This window comes from Poecilia reticulata, chromosome 13, assembly GCF_904066995.2.
Source record: "Poecilia reticulata chromosome 13, P_reticulata-male-v2, whole genome shotgun sequence".
Lineage (NCBI taxonomy): Eukaryota > Metazoa > Chordata > Actinopteri > Cyprinodontiformes > Poeciliidae > Poecilia > Poecilia reticulata.
Genome location: NC_088842.1, coordinates 35,089,409 through 35,112,142, shown reverse-complemented (window position 1 = coordinate 35,112,142; position 22,734 = coordinate 35,089,409). Strand labels below are relative to the sequence as shown.

The 22,734-nt window shown below is 44.3% G+C and overlaps 4 protein-coding genes across 6 annotated transcripts; 2 read left to right on the top strand and 2 right to left on the bottom strand.

The window, feature by feature from the left end:
- Positions 1-187: 187 nt before the first annotated feature.
- Positions 188-6,957, bottom strand: cep295 (centrosomal protein 295). The gene is made up of 14 exons (XM_081614489.1): positions 6,591-6,957; positions 5,967-6,167; positions 5,735-5,859; positions 5,571-5,664; positions 4,680-4,793; positions 4,474-4,614; positions 3,814-3,997; positions 2,787-2,960; positions 2,543-2,710; positions 2,253-2,350; positions 1,864-2,070; positions 1,292-1,368; positions 920-1,216; positions 188-509 (listed from the first exon to the last, which is right to left on the bottom strand). Exons 1-14 carry the CDS (start codon positions 6,687-6,689, stop codon positions 203-205), a joined length of 2,286 nt encoding a protein of 761 aa, XP_081470615.1. The 5' UTR covers positions 6,690-6,957; the 3' UTR covers positions 188-202.
- Positions 6,958-7,525: 568 nt separating this feature from the next.
- Positions 7,526-18,571, top strand: med17 (mediator complex subunit 17). 2 transcript variants are annotated; one of them, XM_008426694.3, is made up of 13 exons: positions 7,527-7,682; positions 9,273-9,520; positions 9,593-9,756; positions 10,555-10,774; positions 10,868-11,004; positions 12,122-12,203; positions 12,278-12,430; positions 13,201-13,331; positions 13,408-13,592; positions 14,262-14,399; positions 15,059-15,176; positions 15,244-15,403; positions 16,592-18,571. In XM_008426694.3, exons 2-13 carry the CDS (start codon positions 9,286-9,288, stop codon positions 16,798-16,800), a joined length of 1,932 nt encoding a protein of 643 aa, XP_008424916.1. In that variant the 5' UTR covers positions 7,527-7,682; positions 9,273-9,285; the 3' UTR covers positions 16,801-18,571. The 2 variants fall into 2 exon arrangements, with proteins under 2 accessions (XP_081470616.1, XP_008424916.1); XM_081614490.1 differs by having other exon boundaries at positions 7,526-7,682; positions 9,273-9,756.
- Positions 15,418-16,578, top strand: LOC145554611 (uncharacterized; the record flags this gene model as incomplete). The annotated part of the gene is made up of 1 exon (XM_081614778.1): positions 15,418-16,578. A coding segment is annotated over exon 1 (711 nt), but the record flags the coding sequence as incomplete, so codon positions are not given.
- Positions 17,683-22,156, bottom strand: vstm5 (V-set and transmembrane domain containing 5). 2 transcript variants are annotated; one of them, XM_008426696.3, is made up of 5 exons: positions 21,996-22,156; positions 21,667-21,887; positions 19,186-19,512; positions 18,715-18,858; positions 17,683-17,864 (listed from the first exon to the last, which is right to left on the bottom strand). In XM_008426696.3, the coding sequence occupies exons 2-5, from the start codon at positions 21,740-21,742 to the stop codon at positions 17,833-17,835; spliced, it is 579 nt and encodes a 192-aa protein (XP_008424918.1). In that variant the 5' UTR covers positions 21,743-21,887; positions 21,996-22,156; the 3' UTR covers positions 17,683-17,832. The 2 variants fall into 2 exon arrangements, with proteins under 2 accessions (XP_008424918.1, XP_081470617.1); XM_081614491.1 differs by lacking the exon at positions 21,996-22,156 and having other exon boundaries at positions 21,667-21,989.
- Positions 22,157-22,734: the final 578 nt, after the last annotated feature.

Below are 22,734 nucleotides of genomic sequence, written 5' to 3'. Positions count from 1 at the left end.
GTGTGAGGCTGATCTGCTGATTATTATTATTATTATTATCATTTTGACATTAAAAGCTGCTTAATATTTACAGGATTTCAAGCTAAAGCTGCGATAGTGTACAGGTAGTAATGTTCTACCTGCAACATGTTCCAGGTAGAACATTTTTACAGAACAATTGTCTTTTCTCAGTCTTTCAGTGAATCAATTATCTGTGATTATGTCATTGATTAGTGACGCCACTGACTCGTCTATCGGCGTCGATCAGAGCCTGCAGCGCCTCCTTCTGCCTCCTCATGTGTTGCAGCTCCTCCTCCGCTCTGCGCCGCTCCTCCTCTTGCTGCTCCTTCTGCAGCGCCAGCGCCGCCCTCTGCTCCGCCACCCGTCTCTGGGCCGCCTGCAGCTCCCGCCTCCTGTGGTCTCTGGAGGTCATCGGGTCAAAGGTGGCCGAGGTGCCGGCTGACCCGAGGGCAGCGACCGGCGGAGCTCCGGTTCTGTCCGGCAGGCGCGTCGCTACTCGCTCCAGGGTGCTGACAGCAGAGATGGATAGGAACTAGTTACATTTACTCAGTAACGTTTTGGAAATAATGAACTTTTAAAAGTATTTTTAATACGCTGAACTTTATTATGAACAGTTTCTGGGCAGAGAATCCAAAAACTGCACTTAGTAAGAGCAGAACTACTTTAACAGATTTTTACTCAAGTGAAGGTAAAAAGTTTCCGGCCAGAAAAGAAAAGTTGTTTTTATTTTGTAATTATGTTACTTATATGAATTATTTTCATTCTGTTCTTTAAAATAATAAAATAACTTTATATTTTGATACGTCTGATGATGTAATTTTTAAATATTAAATGATAATTTGATCAGTAAACTTTTTTGCCTTTACTGTTAAAGTATTTCTCCTCTCAGCTGAGAACAGCTCCTGGATTCTCTGCCCACCTCTGGCTGTCGGCGAGCGGAGCAGCGTCTGGTCTCAGTGAGCTGAACCAGTTCGTAACGGACGGATCCGACGGTACGCTGGAGCCGGCGCTGCTGCTGAAAGCAGGAAGTGACACGTCTGAAGGCTCGGAGGGTGTCGCTGGGCGACTGTCAGACGGGGGAGCGAGGAACGCAGGGTGAACGGGAGGCCTCAGCAAGGCGGTGGTTGCGGCGGCGGTCAGGTTGTGGCGGATCCGGAGAGCTCGCTGGTATTCCTCCAGCCGCTGCCGGGCCACTTCCACGGATCTCTGGTGAATCCTGGAAGATCGCCTTCGTTCAGTCGGGCTGACGGAGCGGCGCTGCAGATGGAGCCGAAGGAGAAACGATACGCACCTGTTCTGCTCCAGCAGGCGCTGCTGGTACCGTCTGAGCCTCCAGGTGGAAACGTCTTCCTCTGCAGGAGCCGCCGCCTGCAGGAAACAGGAAGTTATCACTGCATGTCAGTTACATGCAGACGTTCTCAGGGTTTGGCTTTTTGGAAAATAAATGTTAGCCACTGAAAAATTCAAGATGGACTTTAAGAAAAACATATTTTCTGGAAATATTTATCACATATAAATACTCTTCATGTCAAATCGTACACTCATATAAATCATATTTCCTAATAATGTTTTTCAACATGGCCACTATGGTCGTAAAGAAACATTAACTCATAAACATCAAACTCCCGGTTTCAGGTTTGGATCCGATTTTACTTTATTACCTTAAAGTCAAAAACATGATGCAACACAAATTCATCCAAGGCGTAAAAATGTGTCGCATTTTATGGCAATTTGTGGTTTAAAGGAATAAAAAAAGGAAAATGGCCGACATTCTGAAATTCAAGTTGAAATATGAAAGCCTGACCTGAGGGGTCATGTAGGGTAACATGCTGCAGTAATTCTGTTCAGACATGCTGGACCTACTTCTTCCTCAGAGGTGAAGCTGGTCAGTGTGCGGTCCTGGACAGGAACCTGTGGCTGGAGCAGCAGCGCCTCCTGCTGGGCGGCAGCCCTCAGCTGCTCCCTCTCCCTCTGAGCCTCCTGCAGCATCAGCTCCAGCTCGGCTTTTTGCTCCTCCAGTTCCTGGAGGAGAGCGAGCTGCTGCAGCTTCTCCACCTCCAGCTCCGCTTCCTTTCAAACAAACAAACCGGTGAAAACTTTCAACATATGAGCCTCCGTTCTACAAGTCCACACATCATCACAGAAGGACTTAAAAATGGTCTCAAAACAGCAACATTCTCATTTATTTCATTTCTGGGAGAATGTGACGTCATGACAGGCCGACAATCAGACATTTTAACCGTTTCTCTCACCCGCTTCTTCCGTTCTTCTTCGGCTTCCTGGATTCTGCTCAGAAAATCAGCAGGAAGTGAAGGTTCTGCTGCGGGTGGCGGTTCTGTTGGTTCCACAGCTGCATGAGTCAAACACACAAACAGTTAAAAATAGAAACATTGATGTTGGAGAAAAGCACCTAAAAATTCACATTTCAGGAGATGATGTAAACAGCTTGAAACTGTGTGATTATTGTCATGACAGCATCAAACTGACAGTTTTCATCGTTGCTATGGAGACAAACAGAGATGCACTCGGACGGCGGGCTCACCGAGCGCCTCGGGGGTCAGAGATCCGGTTTCGATGCTCATGTCTCGCTCTGGGATCAGCTCTGAGTCAACGGACGGAGGAACCCGGCTGCTGCCGCTGATCCAATCGGTCCTTTGGCTCCGGATCCGATCCAGGAGTTTCCGGAGCGCCTGTCTGGGAGGAGTGGCGCCTGCGGGAAGACAGTTTGATGTGAAACGAGACGCAGACGTGGGAGGAAGGCAGATTTTAGTCAAAACTTCGTTCACCATCTGCTGCTTCATGCTCTCCTTCAACTTCATTCTGAATATTTTCTGCCTCGGGTTCGGCGTTTTCATCCACAGTGACATCCAGGTCCCGGTCCAGGTCCAGGTCCTGGCCGGTGCTGGATGAGGCTGGGAGAGGCTCCGGTACCAGCTGGACCACCAGGTCACCTTTAACCCCTGAGAAGAGAAACGACTGAGATGCAGAGGCGCTCAGGATGCGTTCACACCCGCCCCGTCTAAACCGCTTTAATCCGACTCCAGTCCGGTTGGTCAAAAAGTCCGGTTCGGCTGCTGAGGTGTGAATGCTAAGCTAACCTGGTCCACCTACAAACTTCAGTCTGGGTTCAACTGAAGTGAATACTGCAGCGGTTTGAATGCACATGTGAACGCAGCAGACCAAAGCAGGAAGTGGACTACAGCGCAGGGCATTCTGGGTAAATACAACCAAAACAAACATGCTAGCCAAGCGCTAGCAGCGGAAATGACTCGTGGTCTTTAGCCAAATAAAAGAAAAATAATACATCCACTAAAATCTGACGCCGCCCTGTTTTTGTTGAACACGTTTGGCTTTAGGAGTATTTTTTACTTTAGGAGACGGTTAAGCTCATCGTTTTTACTTAGTAATTTTATTTTGAGGAATTGCTTCTTTTATACGAGTAAAACTTCTGGATTTTCTACCTACTGAGTGAAAAACAAACATGTTTTAACCAGAAAACCTGCAGATTCTGTTAGTTTCATAAGTTTTCTATTGAAAGAAAAATGTTTTGCCCGATTAATAATTTTTGTTACTTATATGAACTATTGGTATTTTTGTCCTTAAAATACAAATATTTCCACTTAACTTTTATATTTTGGTTCGTCTGATGATGTAAATTTTAAAACTTAAATGATTGATAATTTTATCAGCTTCTTGCCACTTTTTACTTTTACTTTAGTGAAAACATGTTGAAGTAGTGCTACTCTTACTGAGTCTACCGAACCATCAGGTGTGTAAACGGCCTAAATCAATCCTCAGCCGAGCCGCCCTCACGTCTCTCTCCGGTGTACATGTCCTCGAAGGCGAACTCCAGCTCCCTCTGCAGCTCCTCTCTGGCCTCCTGCCTCTGGTAGAGAGGCTGGAAGATCTGAGGCGGCATCTGGGACACCTGCTGCCTCCGCCGCAGCAGGTCGGTCTGCTGCAGGTGCTGCAGCTCCACCAGGAGGCGCTGCCGGTCCTGAAACCAGAGGCTGCTGTTAAAACGTCTGCAGCAAAGAAACTACCATCTGAACAGAAGAGGTGTGAGAACATGACTGCACTAAAAACATTCAAAACGTACAAAAACAGAAAAGTGGGAGAAACGGAGACTTCAAACCAAAGACAGCGAAGAAGAACAGAGCAAGAAACCAACAGACTGGATAATGAGACTAAAGGGCTGCTAGAAGAATCACTACCAAGCACAAGTTACTTTATTTTACATAGTGCTGAATGTGAACATGTAGAAGCTGCATATAGGAAAATTGTGTGTGGTTTTTATTTCAGTTATTTGTTTTGTTGTTTTCAGTTGAGTTTTATTTTGGATATTTAAAATGTCTTCCAGTTTGAGGGTGAACTTACTTTATCAAATAGAAAATGTTCTCAAAACAACATCACCATTGTTTATAGTGATGATTACTGGGATGGTTTACTGTCCAGCAGTGTTTGGAGGTGTACCTGCTCCAGCTGCTCCCTCCTCAGGGCCTGCCTCCCTCTGACCCGGGCCTTCTCCAGCTGCTCCTCTCTCCTCCTCTCCTCCTCCCTCTGGAGCTCCTGCAGCCTCCTGGACTCCAGGTCAGCTTCCAGTCTGGCATCAGGCTGCAGAGACGACCAGAGCTTAGAGTCATCAGAACCAGAACCAGAAGCAGAAGCAGCTCTCTGACCTGCGCCGCCTCCGGCTCCTTCTCCACGGCGCTCTCTGGCATGTGATAGTGCGTGGCAGCGAAGGCGTTCCGATCCGACCTCTTCACCATGTGGGACTTCCTGGGATCGATGTCCTGCTCCAACCAGGAAACAGTCAAACCTCGGAGCCACAGCTGGGCATTTACCACACCATTCATCATTTATGCTGATGAACTTATTATCATGAGAGAAATTTACATTTACCTTTGTCATGATAAATTCCAACTAATGATGTTTATAGAAAAACATACCTGTCTGCATTGTTAGATTTACTATTTTCGCCACCAATAAATGTGGAAACCAGAGCTGCACTGATCCGATGTTGACACCTGTTTTGGTTCCAATATTGAAGAAAAATCTAGATATTTTATATGTAGAATTCTTAATTGCACTTTCTGAACCATTTTAAAGAATATTTGTTGCAGTTTATTTCCACATATTTGACCAGGATAGTCAACCTATTGTTTTTATCAGTTTCTTTCTTATTTATTTTCCACTGGCGGTTTTGCTCCTAACTGAACAAATTAAAGTTGTTTTTACATGTTTGACTAAACATGTGAAGTTATTGGTATAGTTAATGTAGCTCAGGTACATTTTGCTTTGTGTTTAAAAAAGGAAAAAAGTTTATGTTAATTCTGCTGTTTTTCTGCATCAGATATCTGATGCTAAACTTCAGATATCTGTAATGGTATCGGAAGTAAGAAACAAACTGATGGCTGAGCCCTGCAGTCACAGCTATAGTTTCATAGCAATGGTTCCACAAAATACGGCGATAAAACTTTGAGTGCCGGTCACCCACCACCACTTGGACCAAATAAATCTGCCAGAGCAGGAAAACAATCTGAAAACGGTTGAATTTTGCAGGGAAGCACCTGGATGGGATCAGGCGGAGGCGGCGGGAGTCTGGCCACTTTAGCTGATCGTTCCTTCTCCGTCTGCAGCGCCTTCTTCCTCGCATTGATAGATCTATAAATGAAGGAGGGAAGTTACCATTCTGAACCAACACAAATGTTTTAACAGCTTTCAGGACTCTCACCGTTTCTGTCTCTCCTGCTCTTTAGTCTTTTGGATCTTGAGTTCCTTCAGAGCTTCACGGTAACGCTCCTCTGCTTTAGCATGATGCTCCTCCTCCCTCTGAGCTGCAGCTGCCAGGTCAGCTTCCTGAAGTAGGAAAACAAAACCTTCCTTTAGCTTATTACGCTAGCCACATTCTGGCTCCACAGCATCGTGTTTCTCACTGCTAAGCTAGGAAGCCTCTGCTAGCTCACGGTTTCCTTGGCGCTCCTGTGGCTCTGGCCGACGAGCTGCAGGCTCTCCAGATACAGACACTGCAGCGTGTGCAGCTTCTCCCTCTGGCGCCTCTCCCAGTCCTCCCTCAGCCGCTGCTCCAGCTGCCGCAGCTCCTGCTGCCGCCGCTGTTCCACCTCCCGCCGGATCTGCAGCGCGATCTGCCGCTGCTGCTCCCGCACCTGGACATCCAACACACAAAGTCAGGTCAGAAACTGGTTCTGGACGAAGTTTCAAAAAACAGTAAGGTAGAACTCAAGAACTAATCCTTGCTCTGCTGCCGTAATTTATCCAGTAGCTTCATTCTGTCTTTATGTTTTCAACATAGAAAGTACTCCTTGTCCAGTCACTCTTTCTGAGTTTGGTTTTTCCTCTTGTGAAAAGGGAGTCGTTTCTTTCCACTGTCACCGTATGCTTCCTCTGAATCAAGCTGAACAGCTTATAAATAGAGCTTTTGTGTTCAAATAGATAACTTTTTAACATTTCATGTCTGTTTTTTAAAAAGCACAGTTATTTGTTTTGAATCTGACTGGATTAAAACAAACAGAATAATGATTGATATCTGGGTTGAAGCGACAGAACCTTCTGGTAAAACCAACCAGTACCTGCTGGATCCGTAGTTTCCTCCGCCTGTCAAGCTCCTCGCGGATTATACGAGCCTCTTCGTTGGGGCTCAATCTTAATTTTGACACTTTTCTCTTCATTTTTCTAAAAATGCTACCGGGCACTTTCACAAAAGCGAGTCTGAATGCTAATTAGGCTAACATGACTTCTCTCGGAGTCCAAACCTCGTTCCTTTCGAGCCGCAGCAACCATTGTAACCTAATCCCACCGTTAAAGCGTGAAATAAAAGGTTAGTTATGTCATAAATAAAAGGAAAAAACAGCTAAATGCTCCATTTTTTCGAGAACTCTAACCCGTTGAACAAAACCGACCGTTTGTGTTCCAAACGTCATATCCGGTTATTTAAATTGACCGCCTTAGCTTTTAAGCACTTTGGTTCCTACTTACAACAATTTCTGATTTATAAATATATATTATTAAATTGTAATTATATTAAAATAACAATAACTTGATTCCAACATTTTTGAAGCACTTAAAAAGTCAACTGTTGATAGTAGTGGAGGTCGGGTGTTTTTCGGAGTTACGAAAAATGTCAGGGGTTCTATGATGTTGTGACACCGGATCTGCACCATTTTTATTTCAGCGGCAGACAATTCGATAACTTCCAACACGGGAGGCGGTCGGTCACAAAATAAAATTGATCCCAGCAGGTTGAAGAATCTCTTAATGAAGAGGGTACTAAGCTGACTTTGCGGGTTTATTCAACTGCAGATTACAAAAGAAAAAATACAGTTAAGGAAAAAGCGATATAACTAATCCCAAACTGGTTACTGACCGGGCAGACGTATATGTCTTATCCCCACGGGAAAGCATGCTGCAGCATAAACACCAAATATGTGCTTGGGTAAAGAGAACCCTGTTATGCTTGAAAGTGAGCCCATTAAAATAAAGTGGCTGTGTTTTAGCGGCTGTTGCCCGCCCGCTGAAGGACACACTACCTAAGTGCCCCGGCATTTAAATGGTGCAGACCCTACAGTTCCTGCGTTCTTAGTAAAGAAAAAGCGACACGGAGCTCCAAATCTGGCTAATTTCAGCGAATAATCGCTTATATTCAGGTGTATTCTGAGTAACAGGTGAGATTTATTCGATTAAAACTTCTCTGAAATAGTTTCTGTTCTCGTGAGTTCTGGTGTTTAGTTAATTATATTCCGTTGGGGTAACGAACAGCTAATGTGAGCTAATATTGCTATGTTGACTAAAGAAAACAATGAATCCAGCTAATAATGATGAACCATGATGATTTAAAATAGAACAGTCTGCATAATAAAAGAGCAATCCGAACGTTTCTAGTATTTTTACGGAGATCTGGATCAGTAGCTCTGGAGGCAGATTGAAGATGTTCAGATTTTAGATATTTGTTATTTTTCCGGTCAGTTTCTTCCACCTTCATGCTTAACAGTGTTTGAATCATATTCAGCTTTTCTCTACCTCCAAACCCGCCAAGTTGATTCCAAAGATTTAAAATTTGCTGACAAAAAAGGGATGAAATGCAAATAATAATTTTTTTTTTTTTTTGGCGTGTTTTCTGCATTTTCTGTTTATATTTTGCCTTTCTCAACCTAAATGTAATAACTGTGAAATCTGGAGACTTTGCTTTAAACGGGACTAGAGTTAAAACTTTAAAGCTGCAGTGCATAAAGTTATGCGCTGCATGTTCTTTCCATATTTGTTCAAACCTTGTAACAGTAACAGCAGGAGACAGATAATCTGTGAAAAGATGGATCTCCTCCCTGAGCTGCTATTGTCTGAACAAATGTTCGCTCCCAACCAAAAACAACCAATCAGAGTCAGGAGGCGGTCTTAGCGCTGTCAATCACGCTCATGTACCTGCTGCTAAATGTGCTAATGGTGAGAAACAATTTATGTTGCGGGGAAACCGTTTATCGACTGTCAACCATGGCTATGCTAGCAGTTGTGGCCGGCTATGCTGTGGTGAATCAGCTGTAGAGTAGGAGAGAAAAGTGGGGGAGGGTGAGCAAGAGCATGATTGACAGCACTAAGACCCTCTTGCTGGCTCTGATTGGGTTGTTTCTGACAGAGTGGTGTATTACTGTAGTTATTACTGGGAGAAAGCAGAAAGAGTATCACTACTTTAACATATTGTTGCTCAAGTAAAAGTAAAAAAAGTATTTGATAAAAAGTCTACTCAAGTACTGAGTAACTGATGAAATTATCAATCATTTAATGTCTAAAAATTACATCATCAGACGACTCAAAATATAAAGTAAAGTGGAAATTTTGGTATTCTAAGGAGCAAAATGACAATAATTCATATAAGTAACAAAAAATAACAAAATCAGGCAAAATGTTTTTTTTCCAAATCAGTTTCTTTCAATAAAGAAAATCATCTGAAATTTAACTGAAACTGCAGGTTTGAGTCTGTCTGGTGATTTTTGGTTAAAACACGTTTGTTTTTCATTCAGTGGATAGAAAACCCAGAAATTTTACTGAGAATAGAAATACTTCATAATAAGATTACTCAAAAATAAAAAGTACAGCGTAGTAAATGTAACTAGTTACTATGCAACTCTGCTGTCATGACATGATAATTGTAGGTTCTGGTTTTAAAAAATCATATTTTTATAAAGGCAACTGCATCTTGAACCCTCTAAACCAGCAGGAAGTGATCTGACGGTGTTGGCTCCTCCTCTTCCTCTCTGCAGCTCTGGTCTCATCATGTCGGGCGGTCCGGCTGTCAGGATCAGCATCGAGTCTTCCTGTGAGAAGCAGGTGCAGGAAGTGGACTTCCACGGCACGGAGACGTACGTCCCTCCTCTGTCCATGTCCCAGAACCTGACCAAGCTGGCACAGAGGATCGACTTCAGCCAGGGCTCCGACTCCGAGGAGGACGGGGCCGACGGAGAGCCCAGGGACAGGGAGTGGGGCAAGCAGGAGACGGAGGAAGAGGAAGGTAGGAGGAACGTCTCCCGGCCTGAAGCGACGTCAGATCTGAGGCTGCAGACTTCATGGTTGCGTCTTTCAGGCACGGTGAAGTTCCAGCCGTCTCTTTGGCCCTGGGATTCTGTGCGCAACAACCTGCGCAGCGCCCTGACGGAGATGTGTGTGCTCCACGACGTGCTCAGCGTGGTGAAGGAGAAGAAGTACATGGCTTTGGATCCGGTGTCTCAGGATCCGAACGCTGGAAAAGTAAGCTGCTAAAAATCCTCATCCAACATCCGTGGCTCCGATCCGTCGGCCTTCCTGACCGGAGCAGACGTGCAGAGGAGCCACTAGCTTTACATTTTTAGTTTTATTCACCAGATAGTGTTTATAAAACAAATATTACAGACTAACAAAAGGATCAGCAGATAAATAACCAGAGAAGAGAACAAATAACAGCAACAAAAATAAAAAACAGGATTTATATTAAAAACAATTCATTCAGGACAAATACAGAATATTACCAAATTATGTAACAACAACAATTAAATTTTTTAACGTACGTCGGTTAAGATATGCAGTTTTTTTTCTTTAGTATCAACAGTTATTTTCTGATTTGCATTATTATTTTCCTTTTCTCCAATATTCCTTGGTGAACTGAGGGTCACAGATGTTTTGGGAGGAAAAAGAGGGAAAGTAAGTAAATAATTAAAAGCCATAATTAAGAAGAATTAGATAAATGATAACTAAATGACTCTTTTTGTGATCTTATCAGGTTTTCCCATCTCCTCTCCTCCCCTGGTCTTTGTTTCTGGTGGATTTAATTCACTGTCACTGAAATGGCATCTAGAATTATGTTGAAATATTCAAATAGATTTTTATCTGTTGCTGATGAAGATCTGGCCAGAGCCACAGGCCGGCGGTTTGGATCTGTCTGGTTCTCATGTTTAACATTTTAAAACAAAAACTACATGAAAACAGAGCAGATGAACTAATAAATGCACATGAATCTTCTGACGCCTCTGCGCTGTTTGGGGTTGTTTTGTTTCCTCGTTGCTTCTGCAGACGCCGCAGGTTTTCCAGCTGATCAGCAAAAAGAAATCTCTGGCCACGGCGGCGCAGCTCCTCCTGAAAGGAGCCGAGAAGCTCAGCAAGTCCGTGGCCGAGAACCAGGAGAATCGGCGGCAGCGCGACTTCAACGCCGAGCTGCTGCGACTGCGATCGCAGTGGAAACTCCGAAAAGTCGGAGACAAGATCCTGGGAGACCTGAGCTACCGGAGCGCAGGTGAGAGAAAACCTCGCCGATCAGTAAATAACTGATTAATCCCAACAAATAACTGATTATTTTAGCTTTTTAACCCTTGACTGACTCGTTTAGGTTCCCTTTTTCCTCACCCCGGTACGTTTGAGGTGATCAAAAACACCGACATTGATCTGGACAAAAAGATCCCAGAGGACTACTGTCCGCTGGACGTCCAGATCCCGAGTGACCTGGAGGGATCGGCTTACATCAAGGTCTGAGTCCCGGCCGCGCAGAAACGTGTTTCTACATTAAATCTGCTGGGCTGGAACGATTAATCATGATTAATCGATCAATGACATAATCACCAACTAATTTACTAATCAGTTAATCGTCATCTCTAGTGTATAGGCTAAAAAAAAAGTGATTTGCTGAAAAATGTAATTAAAGAAATTTAATTAACTAAAAAGAATTCATTTAAAATTAATTTTTAAAAAAATTCATAAAGTACCTTTGAATTTGAAAAAAACAAATTCAGACCCAAAACTTTTCAAACATTTTGAATTTAAGATAAAAACCCCTCTATGAATCTGTTCTACCAGAACGTCTTCAAATGTAGTTTTAGATTCACTTACTTCAAAATCTGCAAAAAAAAACCAAAAATGAATTATTGATTTAATTAAAAACTTAGTCAGCAGAGCTTTTCACATGTTCATGTAGTAGATAAATCAATAACCAGGTTATATTGCGAGAGGTGATCGGTATCAATATTCTGATATCCACTGAACTTCGATCCAGAACCGCACAGCATTCTGGGAGATGTAGGAAAAGGCAAGTCTTTATCTTCTCAGCCTCTCGGGGAAGCTACACTAGAATCAACCAACTCACTGCTCTGTGGTTGCCTAGCAACAACCATCTGGGGAGTTCCAGTGCCCCCTCCCCTCACCTTCTGTTACCTAGCAACAACAACTGCTTAAACATAAAAAAAACAACAAAGTGAAAACTGGATTTAGTTTGACAGGATTTCAGATGTTTAAAACAAAAAAACGAATCAACAATCATCAATATGGACTCATAAAACACAAACATGATTTTTCAGTCGCATCGTCGGTGTTGTGTTTTTAGCTGCAGGTGATTCCTTTACTACAAATGATCAGGGTTCACTAAACTAAGGCTGTTGCTGCATTTTAGGCAATAAAATGTTATTTTTTTTTATTTAAAAAGGATTTAGATTATGTGTTTATTTGCATCTCTTAATGTATTTTTTATATTCTGTAAAAAGATTTGAAGAAAAATTTGCCAAACTTTTTATCCGATTAATCGATTGCTAAAAGGTTAAGTAGTGAAATCGGCTGCAGTGGAAATAAAAATGGCGGCTGTGTTTGTCCTCAGGTCTCCATCCAGAAACAGGCTCCGGACATCGGTGACCTGGGAACCGTCAACCTCTTCAGGAGAACCCAGAAAAGCAAAGCAGGTCCGGTTCTGACCCGACTGGACTCAAACCAGACGGGTTGTGCGCTGACGTCCGTCTGTCTTATCCTTCCCCAGGAACGCAGCCGTGGCACGTGAAGCTGGAGGCGGCGCAGAACGTCCTGCTCTGCAAGGAAATCTTTGCGCAGCTTTCCAGAGAAGCGGTCCAGATTAAAGCTCAGATCCCGCACATCGTGGTGAAGAACCAGATCATCTCCCAGCCTTTCCCAGGTCAGAACCCGGCCCGGCGTCTCTACCGGACCCAAACCGCCCGGGTTCAACTCGGCCATAAAACGGTCCTAGAGAGATCCTTTACGTTTACAAACTGGAAACAGTGAGATGTTTACTGAAGGATTTGGGACGTTAGTCTAGATTATCTGAGAATCTGGAATAAAATTAACAGCTGATGTTCAAACAATAAATAACCGATCAATATTCACTGGATAGATCAAATATTATTTATTTAGAATGTATTATCTATTTAATTTTACTAAAAACGTTTTATTTAAAAATACAATCACATTTTTAAATATATTTCAAAAATATGTGTTATATTGGGGCTGCACGGTGGTGCAGTTGGTAGAGCTGTTGCCTTGCAGCAAGAAGGTTCTGGGTTCGATTCCCGGCCCCGGTCTTTCTGCATGGAGTCTCCATGTTCTCCCTGTGCATGGTGGGTTTTCTCTGGGTACTCCGGTTTCCTCCCACAGTCCAAAAACATGACTGTCAGGTTAATTGGTCTGTCTAAATTGTCCCTAGGTGTGTGTGTGTGTGTGTGTGTGTGTGTGTGTGTGTGTGTGTGTGTGTGCATGGTTGTGTGTCTCTGTGTTGCCCTGTGACAGACTGGCGACCTGTCCAGGGTGACCCCGCCTCTCGCCCGGTACGTTAGCTGGAGAGGCAGCAGGACCTCCTGACCCCACTGAGGGACAAGGGTGTGAGGAAATGGATGGATGTGTTATTTGCAGAATTACAGTTTCTTGTCCGTTTCTCGCGGCTGTCTGAAGGTTTGCAGCTCTCCATCTCTCTGTGCCACTCCACCGGAGAGAAGAAGAGCAGCCGCGCGTCTCCGGAGAAACCCAAACCCGACGACCATCTTTACGTCCTGGAGCACAACCTGCACCAGATGATGAGAGAGGTGACGCAGTTCGGCCCTGCAGGACGCGCCAGTCGAACTCAGAGGAAGTGACCCGCTGATGTTCTGCCCGTTTCAGTTCCACAAGCAGCAGCTGAGCTCGGTGGTGATGCCGCATCCGGCCAGCGCGCCGTTCGGCCACAAGCGGCTGCGGCTGGCGGGGCCGATGGCGTACGACAAGGCCGAGATCTCCAGCCTGCAGCAGAGCGAGGGGCTGCTGGAGAAGATCATCAAACAGGCCAAACACATCTTCCTGCGCAGCAGGTAGCGCCGTCGTGCTTTAACTAGGCCTCAACAATAAACCTGCTTTAGCAGTTTATCACATTTTTGGTTTTTTGAAGATTTAAGTTTTGGAAAATCTGGATTTTTTTTTTTCCCACCTGTGATCTCCTTGAGTTTCTGCGGTTCAGAGTGATGTCAGGGCGGCCATCTTGTTTTACAGCGTCTGTTTGATTTGAATTCAAGTAGAACTGAAACGATTAATCATGAATGTCAACAAATGTATTAATTGGTAAAGAGGCCATTTCCTGACGATGCAACACAACCAGAGCACTTGTATAAAAAATATAAATATTTAGCATTTTAAAAATGTAAGTCTGTCCTTCAGAGCTCCTCGTCTGGCAGTTTTAGCTTCAGATCGGGTCAAATGAAACCTCCTTTAAGCTTCTCTTGCTGTCCAGCGAACCGTCGTCATCCTCCCTGCGTCGGGGCGCAGAGCCGCCATGACACGAGACCAAACCACACAAAGCCTTCTGGTTTATTTATTCACCAATTAAATCTATTTTAAATGAAATGAAAGCTCAGAGCTGCTGCAGTGCGCTGAGCACAGCTGTAAAAAGTCACGGCTCTCTCCGGCTGCGGCTCCGGTTCTGTTCGTGGTAAAGATCCGTTCAGAGGAATCAGACGGTCTAACGCTGCGGGTCGGTTCTGCAGGACGGCTCGGACCATCGACAGCCTGGCCAGCCGCATCGAGGACCCTCAGATCCAGGCCCACTGGTCCAACATCAACGACGTCTACGAGTCCAGCGTCAAGGTGCTGATCACTTCGCACGGCTACGAGCAAATCTGCAAGTGAGTCCGATGCCTCTGACAAGGAAACTTTATTCTTCCCTCATTTGTTTGGTTTTTTATTTTAACCATATTTATTAACCCAACAAGTTTTCAGTTATGGTGGAATGAAAGAAACTGAAGAAATCAGCAGCTGGAGGTTCACACTTCCTGTCATTCTGTCACTAATCAAACATGAGAACGAGATTCCAACATGATGACATTTCTGAGTTTCAAAGGTTAAAGATTCGCTAGAAAAAAACAGAAATTTTGGAAAGTCCTCATTTTTTAAAAGTCAGAAACTTCTTTGAGTAAAACTTGAAGATTTAAGTTTTGAAAGTTGAAGATTTACTCGAAAAGAATCAAATTTGGAAAAAAAACACGAACATTTCTGAGCTTCACAAATCGAAAAACATTTTTAAAACATTTCTGCCATCCTACAAATTGAAGTTTATTGTAGCAAATTTTTCACTTTTCTAAAAGAAAGTGTTAGATTTTTGGCTGAAATTAATTTATTTTATTCCGATCGTTAACGGCGCCGATTTGCCGTCGCAGATATCTGTTAAATTCTGCGTTTTATTGCGGACGCCATTTTGTTTCTCAAATTCTGGGACTCCGTCCGCGTTTCCGGCACCGTGGAGACCGTCCGGTTGTCATGGTAACCGTGGCTGCTGTGCGTGCAGGTCCATCCAGCTGCAGCTGAACATCGGCGTGGAGCAGATCCGGGTGGTGCACCGGGACGGCCGGGTCGTCACGCTGTCGCACCAGGAGCAGGAGCTGCAGGACTTCCTCCTCTCTCAGGTACGGCCCGTCGCTCCCGCAGCCGTTTGCGGCAGCGGGCGGCGTGTGACGGCGCGCCTCGTTTCAGATGTCGCAGCACCAGGTGCACGCCGTGCAGCAGCTGGCCAAGGTGATGGGCTGGCACGTCCTGAGCTTCAGCAACCACGTGGGGCTGGGCCCCGTGGAGAGCATCGGGAACGCCTCCGCCATCACCGTCGCTTCCCCCAACGGAGAGTACGCCATCTCAGGTGAGGCCTTAACCAACGCTGGGCCGGTTCGGTTCGGTTCCAACGGCCAGAACCGCATCATTAGAGGCCGCAAAACATCTTAACATTAACAGGAAAAATGAGAAAATAGCTTCGACAGTTAGCGTGAGTTATCAGTCTGAGAGTCTTTCTTCTAAAAGTTGCATTCTGGGAAATGTAGGCAGAGGAAAGACTTGGACGTTCAACCTCTCACTGCTTGCTAAGCAAAGTTGCTGGATTCACTTAATTCGTTATATGGTTACCTAGCAACAACCTGCTGGTTAAGTGGCAGCCCCCCTCCCCACTTCGGTTACCTAGCAACTACCTGCTGGTTAACAGTTTCACGTTTCCCCGCTTTGCCTGATAAAACAGCAGAATGGAGTGAAAACTGGATCAAACCACCAGCCTGGTAGCACTTCAGATATTTAAAACAAAAAACTTATCAATAATGATCAATACAGACAGATATGAAATGCTTCAGCTGTAGCCGTAGAGATCCTGATCCGGTTCTGGCTCTTGACCCGGTTCCGGCTCTTGACCAGGCTCCTGATCCGGTTCCGGCTCCTGTTCCGGTTCCGGCTCTTGACCAGGCTCCTGTTCTGGTTCCGGCTCCTGATCCGGTTCCGGCTCTTGACCAGGCTCCAGATCCGGTTCCGGCTCTTGACCAGGCTCCTGTTCCGGTTCTGGCTCTTGACCCGGCTCCTGTTCCGGTTCCGGCTCTTGACCCGGCTCCTGTTCTGGTTCCGGCTCTTGACCCGGCTCCTGATCCGGTTCCGGCTCCTGATCCGGTTCCGGCTCCTGTTCCGGCTCCTGACCCGGTTTCGGCTCCTGATCCGGTTCCGGCTCCTGACCCGGTTACGGCTCCTGTTCCGGTTACGGCTCTTGACCCGGCTCCTGATCCGGTTCCGGCTCCTGTTCTGGTTCCGGCTCTTGACCCGGCTCCTGATCCGGTTCCGGCTCCTGATCCGGTTCTGGCTCTTGACCCGGCTCCTGATCCGGTTCCGGCTCCTGTTCTGGTTCCGGCTCTTGACCCGGCTCCTGATCCGGTTCCGGCTCCTGTTCTGGTTACGGCTCTTGACCCGGCTCCTGATCCGGTTCCGGCTCTTGACCCGGCTCCTGATCCGGTTCCGGCTCTTGACCCGGCTCCTGATCCGGTTCCGGCTCCTGACCCGGCCTCTGCTTGCCTTCCAGTGCGTAACGGCCCGGAGAGCGGCTGTAAGGTTCTGGTCCAGTTCCCGCGCAGCCAGATCAAAGAGCTGCCGAAGAGCGACGTGGTGCAGGACGCCAAGTGGAGCCAGCTGCGCGGGCCGCACAAGGAGGTCAACTGGAGCAAGATGGAGGGACGCAACTTCGTCTACAAGATGGAGCTCCTCATGGCGGCGCTCACTCCCTGTCCGTAGGCCCAGCTGACGGTTTTCCTTCCACTCAACCTTCAGCTGCGGAGCCAGACGGCAGCTCTCGCTCAGCAGAATCAGATTCACGTCGGACTTGTTAAAGCGAAGACATTTGTTTACCGCTGATTTTTTAAAACGACAAACCTGCAGGAAGATCTGCTGTTCAACACAAAACAAAGTATTTTCTACAGTTTCTGGTGCTTGAAATATCTTTTATGTCATTTTATTTTCAGACGATTGTAGATACATAAAACTAACTTACAGGTAACTTTTCAGCTTGTTGTAGCCAAATACTTTTAGGTCAATAATTCCTTAATATTGATTTTAAAATAGTTCCTCTTATTTCACTCATCACCTGATGTTTTTCTCAGGTTATTAGTTAAATAATTTGCCAAAGGAACTAAAACTTATTAAAAAATTGTTTCCCTAAACAAGCCAAAAAGTTACTTGTAAGTTTTTAGATTGGAACTTTATTTCAAACTCAAGGTCTTCACTGCAAAAACACAAAATCTTACAGAGTAATTTTACAGTTTAAATGAGACAAAACTGAATTACGAGTTATTTAGTTTTACACATTTTCCCATGTTTTGGTGAAATGTGACCAAGATATTTGCAGCACAGATTTAGTGTTTTTGAAGTGCAACTAAGAAAGGAACAAAGCAAACAGACATGCATATCTACAGTCATCTAAAAATAAAATGTAACGTGGAGGTTTTGCTTTATTTCAGGATCTGCGGTCGGATCTGGACTAAAATACTTGGTTCTGTGTTTCTGCAGGGTGACGCTCTGATTCAGACGTTTCCCGTTATTTTTTTTACTAATTTTTTTTTCATGTTTCTGCTTTTCGGACTCAAACCTGTTCAGGTGAATAAATCCACACAGCTGAGATAAAATCACACGTTGGTTTAATTCCACAATAAATAGGGGAGTCGGGTGTATTTACACGGTCAGTTCAAAATGTAAACATGATGCAGGAGTTTTAAAATCTGATCCGGGCTTCAGGACGGAGTCTGGACTCTGCAGGACTTCATGTCTTCATCACAGAGGCTGCAGCTCCGTCGCATCATTTGCTGCAACGGGACAAACATGAGACTCACTGCAGCTGTATGAATATTTATGGGCCACAAACTCAAACCGTCAGTGGATGTGAAGCTGAAGCGACAGCTGGACTCACTGGGAACGACTGGCTGACGCACAGAGAGGCAGGAGCAGCACTGCAGCTCACAATACTCAACATATTTGGCAAGAAGGAAAGTCGAATGTTGCTGATCAGGATTAGAGAAAAGATTCATTCTGACTTTTTTACTCAAAATTATCAGATTTAGAATTTTTTCTTTATTATAACTTCTCAGAATTCTGACTTTGATCTTTTTTTAATACTTTTTTTTCCAGTTTTAATCGGTTTCAAAAGCTGATTATTTTTTTTGTCTTTACTTTTGAAACTCTAAATTCTCATGTTTGTTTTTTTCCAGATCATTTCTGAATTTTTTGGCAGCAATTTCCTCCTTTTTGCTTTCTACCCAGAACAGCAGCATTCAGACGGAGGTTAAACTGAAAACTGGTGTCTTTTTTATTTCAGGGTATTGGACTAAAAGGGGAACGTTTGTGTGGATGCTTATCGCTAAAATAGATCCTAATCCAAGTATCACTTTGTGTTGGACAAACAAAATCCAGGACGTTTTTTGGTTCCAAAGTGAAGAAATGAATCAGAAATTTAAGCTGTGTGAATAATTTCAGTTTAAACTTTTCAGTAATAAAATAAAAAGTTTAAATTAAACTTTCCGGCAGCAGATTTTCCATAGAGATGCTTTAAAACATGGAGGAGGCCCAGACCTGCTCCCTGAGGGACGCCGTCCTCACGCCAATAGCATTAGCTTAGCGTTAGCTTTGGCTTCTCCGGTGAGCGTTTGAAGGCCTCACCTGGCATCCGCCGCCGGCGTCGCCACGCCCCCAGCTTCCTGCAGCCCTGGTGCAGCAGCCACATGGCCAGCATGAGCAGAGCGGCCACCACCATCAGCGCCAGCGCCGTGACCGACAGGTACTGCAGATCCTCGTACAGAACCTCTGCAGGACATACGAACCGGAGTCAGGATCCAGAGCCAGACCGATTTAACCTTTGACCCCCAACTTCACAGAACAAAGATTTGCTGTCTGAGATGCTTTTATCTTCTTTTATCTCTAGTTTTCGCCCTTTGACCTTTCCTTCCTTCCTTTTACTGCTTTTAATAATTTAACACCTGGCTGATGGAGTTTATCAACACACTTCAAAGTCGACCTTTGACTCTTCCTGCACTCTGATATTTACAAACTGTTGATCTGACTCAGTCTGTTGTCTTGCAGCTCATGTTTTCTAGCAGAAAGTTTGGCGAAAGGACGATCTGGAGGACCCACCGTTCACTTTGAGGACGAAGCCGAGGTCGCGGCTGTTCCCGGCCGGATCCTCGGCCGTCACCACGTAGTATCCGGCGTCCTGCAGCTTCAGGTCGGACAGCAGCATGGAGCCGTTGTCGCAGGCTTTCACCCGGTCGCTGTAGTCCTGGGTGATGTTGGTGATGCCGCCGGGCCGCCAGGCGCCGATGGGGCGGCTCACCGCCCCGGACATGAAGCTCCATCGGATGGTGGGGACGCCGGACGACGTCACGTCCACCGAGAAGAAGACGTCGTCCTGCACCGACCGGATCAGGTTCCTCTGGGAGGAGCTGACGGAGATCGATCCGGCTGCCGGAGGACGAGGGGAAACGATTCAGATTTTACCCAAAATGAAAACCTCAAACATTTTGACATTAATCTTAGAAATGTTCTAGAAATCTCTGAGCGCCAAAAATAGAAAATATGTTCGAAATAATGATAAATAAAAAAAACATGGACATGAGAAAAACTCAGAAACTTTGAAATTAACCTTAGAAATTTCTGAAACTGAAAATTTGCAGGAAGAAACTTTTAGATTAATCTTAGAAATTTTCCAGAAAAAAAACGAGCCAATTTCTGAATTTGAAAAGTCAAAATTTCCCCCCCCCCAAAAAAATAATCAGAAACTTGCTTGGAAACCCCCCACCTCCCAAAATTTTGAGATTTGATAAATTTTCTAGAATAAACGAGGGCACTTGTGAGTTGGAAGCATCAATAATTTGCCAAAAAAAGATCAATCTGAAATTTTCAAATTAATCTCAGAAACTCTGAAATGTTTGAGTTTAAGAAAATGTCAAAAAAAAAAAAATTTTTTTTTGAAAAGTCAAGTTTGCCCAAAAAAGAATGAAAAGGTTTCGTTCCACGAGATATTTTTCCGTGTTATAAGTGAAATAATCCACCAGCGGAAATAGAAGTTTTTCATCAAAATTAAGGAATTATTTACTGGAAACAAACTCCTATATTTTGCTGAAAGGTTAGTAAACCCGTGGAGAGCTGTGGACCCGTCTTATTCTGCAGAACCAAACTTGGAGAAACATTAACACCAACTTTATGATTCTCTGGAGCATCATGGAGGTTTAGTCTGGGCTGAGCTGCTCTGCAGAAATCTGCTGCGCAAAAAACCCCGACGAGGATGTAAACTTATGAGCTGCAGCAGATTGTAAAACTGAACATTTTAACGTTTTTAACTGGAGGATCCGGTTGAAATTCTTCCAACAAACCAGCAGACAGAGAAAAGCTTCAGACAGAAAAAAGCTTCAGAAACAGAGAAAAGCTTCAGACAGAGAGAAGCTTCAGAAACGGCGAAGCTTCAGAAACAGCGAAGCTTCAGACAGAGAAAAGCTTCAGACAGAAAAAAGCTTCAGAAACAGAGAAAAGCTTCAGACAGAGAAAAGCTTCAGAAACAGAGAAAAGCTTCAGAAACAGCGAAGCTTCAGAAACAGTGAAGCTTCATCCTTCGCTCCGTTTCTGTTCAGCCGTTTTATGGCAGCAGTTCCAGCTGCAGCGTTCGGGTCATTGGTCCCCTGCTGAGCCACAAACAGGACAACGTTTTACCCAGACGTAGATCCAAACCGGCTCAGAGGTTCGGTGACGACGCAGGAAACTACGACGCCGTATCAGGACAACTACGAATAGAAAAGGAGTCAATTCCCACCGAAAACTACAGTTTGGAGACCTATCTCAGAAAAATACATGGAAATTTCTGAGCTCCAAAATTAGAAAATATATTTGATAAAGATGCAGGAATTTACAGGTTAACCTCAGAATTTCTGCAGACAGAAAACAAAAAGAAAAAAAAATGGATTCTCTGAACTCTGAAAGTTGAAAATCTGTTTGGAAATTATATAAAAATTGTGCTTAAAAAATAAAAGAAAAAGAACTTGGATGTGTTTTAGTTTGGAAAGTTGAACATTCGCAAGAGAAAAACTCAGAAACTGAGATTAATATTTATTGGAAAAACTTAAATTTGTGAGCGCTCACAAACTCGAGAAAAACTGAGAAATGTAGAGATTAATCACAGATTCAAGATTCATAACTCAGAAACTTTGAGTTTACTCTTAGAAATTTTCTAGAAAATGTTTTTGAAGTGTTATGAGGTTCAAAAGTAGAAGATGTTGGACTTCTCAAGCTTTTTTCCCCAAGATTTTCCCCAAAATAAAATCTGAGATGAATCTGAACATGTGTGAAAAGTTCTGCTGTTTCTGTCAGCAGTGCTGATGCGGCAGGAAACTGGTCCGACTGGTTTACAGCCTCCATAGTTTCTCTTTAATCTTTCTAAGACAAACAGTTCTGGTTCTGCTGGAATGTGTTTATTTAAACATTTCAGGCGGTCGAGGAGGAAGGCAGATGATTAAACATTAAACTTTTGAGGTTCTGTTCGACAGAAATGTTGATTTTCTAACCCAAGCAGCAGATCAACGCGCGCAGCTGCATAAAATGCCGCTTTTAGTCCGAGAAACTCACCTGAGTGGCACAGGTACAGCGTGATGCTGAGGAACAGCGCGACGTCGTGGACTTCCCACAGCCTGAACAGCAACATTAGAACCGCAGGCCCATCTGATGATCCAATTCTGGACCGGCCCGGTTCCGTTCCCTTCGCCGCTCACCTGGTTGTCGCGTTTTCTTGGAAATCGGAGAGAAGAAGCGGAGTTCCGCCTAAGACTGCGCGCTGTTCCTCCTCATACCTGCAGACAGGTCCACACCCTCCAGACAGGTTGAGCCAGAGATTACACAGACTCCCAAACCGCCCCGGGACCAGAACCAGAACCAGAACCAGAACCGGAAGCACTCACCTGGAGGATCGCAGCCCGACGCACCTGGAGAAACGTGCCAAGCAGGAAGTGCACACGTATGCAAAACACAAACAGAAAACACGGAGATGACGTTTCAGCGCATCATAAAAGTATTCACACCCCGTGAACACTTTACATTTCAAGGCAAAGTGGGAAGAGCTACGGAGCCCCCTGTAGGACAAACTGCGAAACAACAACAACAAACATTAACAAGATGGTCTGGTTTTTATTACAAAAAACATTTGAAATTAGACAAAAACTACAAGTAACTTTTTCATAAAGCTAGGAGCGCGTTTTAAGTAAATGATTCATTAATTTTTATTTTAAAAGTACAAATTTCACGTACAGATTATTTTACATGACATTGTTCTAAATAAGTAAAATAAACTATTAGTTAAAATAGGCTTAAGTTTTGACTTATTTCACGTGTACTAAGGATATTTCCACTAGAAACTAGATAAAAATATACTTAATAATATTAATAATAATAATAATTCTTATTATAAACATTTTATCAACATATTTATATGATAAACAACAAAAAATAGAAAAACAAACATTTGTGTGCATTGTTTCCTAAATAGGGGCTGCACAGTGGCGCAGTTGGTAGAGCTGTTGCCTTGCAGCAAGAAGGTTCTGGGTTCGATTCCCGGCCCCAGTCTCTCTGCATGGAGTCTCCATGTTCTCCCTGTGCATGGTGGGTTTTCTCCAGGTACTCCAGTTTCCTCCCACAGTCCAA

Coding starts and splice junctions, on each gene's coding strand:
- cep295 (XM_081614489.1), bottom strand. CDS start 6,689: ATGAAGAGAAAAGTGTCAAAATTAAGATTGAGCCCCAACGAAGAGGCT. Junction 2,961..3,813: donor CATGTACACCGGAGAGAGAC/GTGAGGGCGGCT, acceptor TTCTCTTCTCAG/GGGTTAAAGGTGACCTGGTG. Junction 1,369..1,863: donor GCTTCACCTCTGAGGAAGAA/GTAGGTCCAGCA, acceptor TGTTTCCTGCAG/GCGGCGGCTCCTGCAGAGGA.
- med17 (XM_081614490.1), top strand. CDS start 9,286: ATGTCGGGCGGTCCGGCTGTCAGGATCAGCATCGAGTCTTCCTGTGAG. Junction 12,431..13,200: donor CATCTCCCAGCCTTTCCCAG/GTCAGAACCCGG, acceptor GGCTGTCTGAAG/GTTTGCAGCTCTCCATCTCT. Junction 15,177..15,243: donor AGGACTTCCTCCTCTCTCAG/GTACGGCCCGTC, acceptor GCCTCGTTTCAG/ATGTCGCAGCACCAGGTGCA.
- vstm5 (XM_008426696.3), bottom strand. CDS start 21,742: ATGTTGCTGTTCAGGCTGTGGGAAGTCCACGACGTCGCGCTGTTCCTC. Junction 19,513..21,666: donor GCTGTACCTGTGCCACTCAG/GTGAGTTTCTCG, acceptor GTCCTCCGGCAG/CCGGATCGATCTCCGTCAGC. Junction 17,865..18,714: donor ACGCCGGCGGCGGATGCCAG/GTGAGGCCTTCA, acceptor GTCCCGTTGCAG/CAAATGATGCGACGGAGCTG.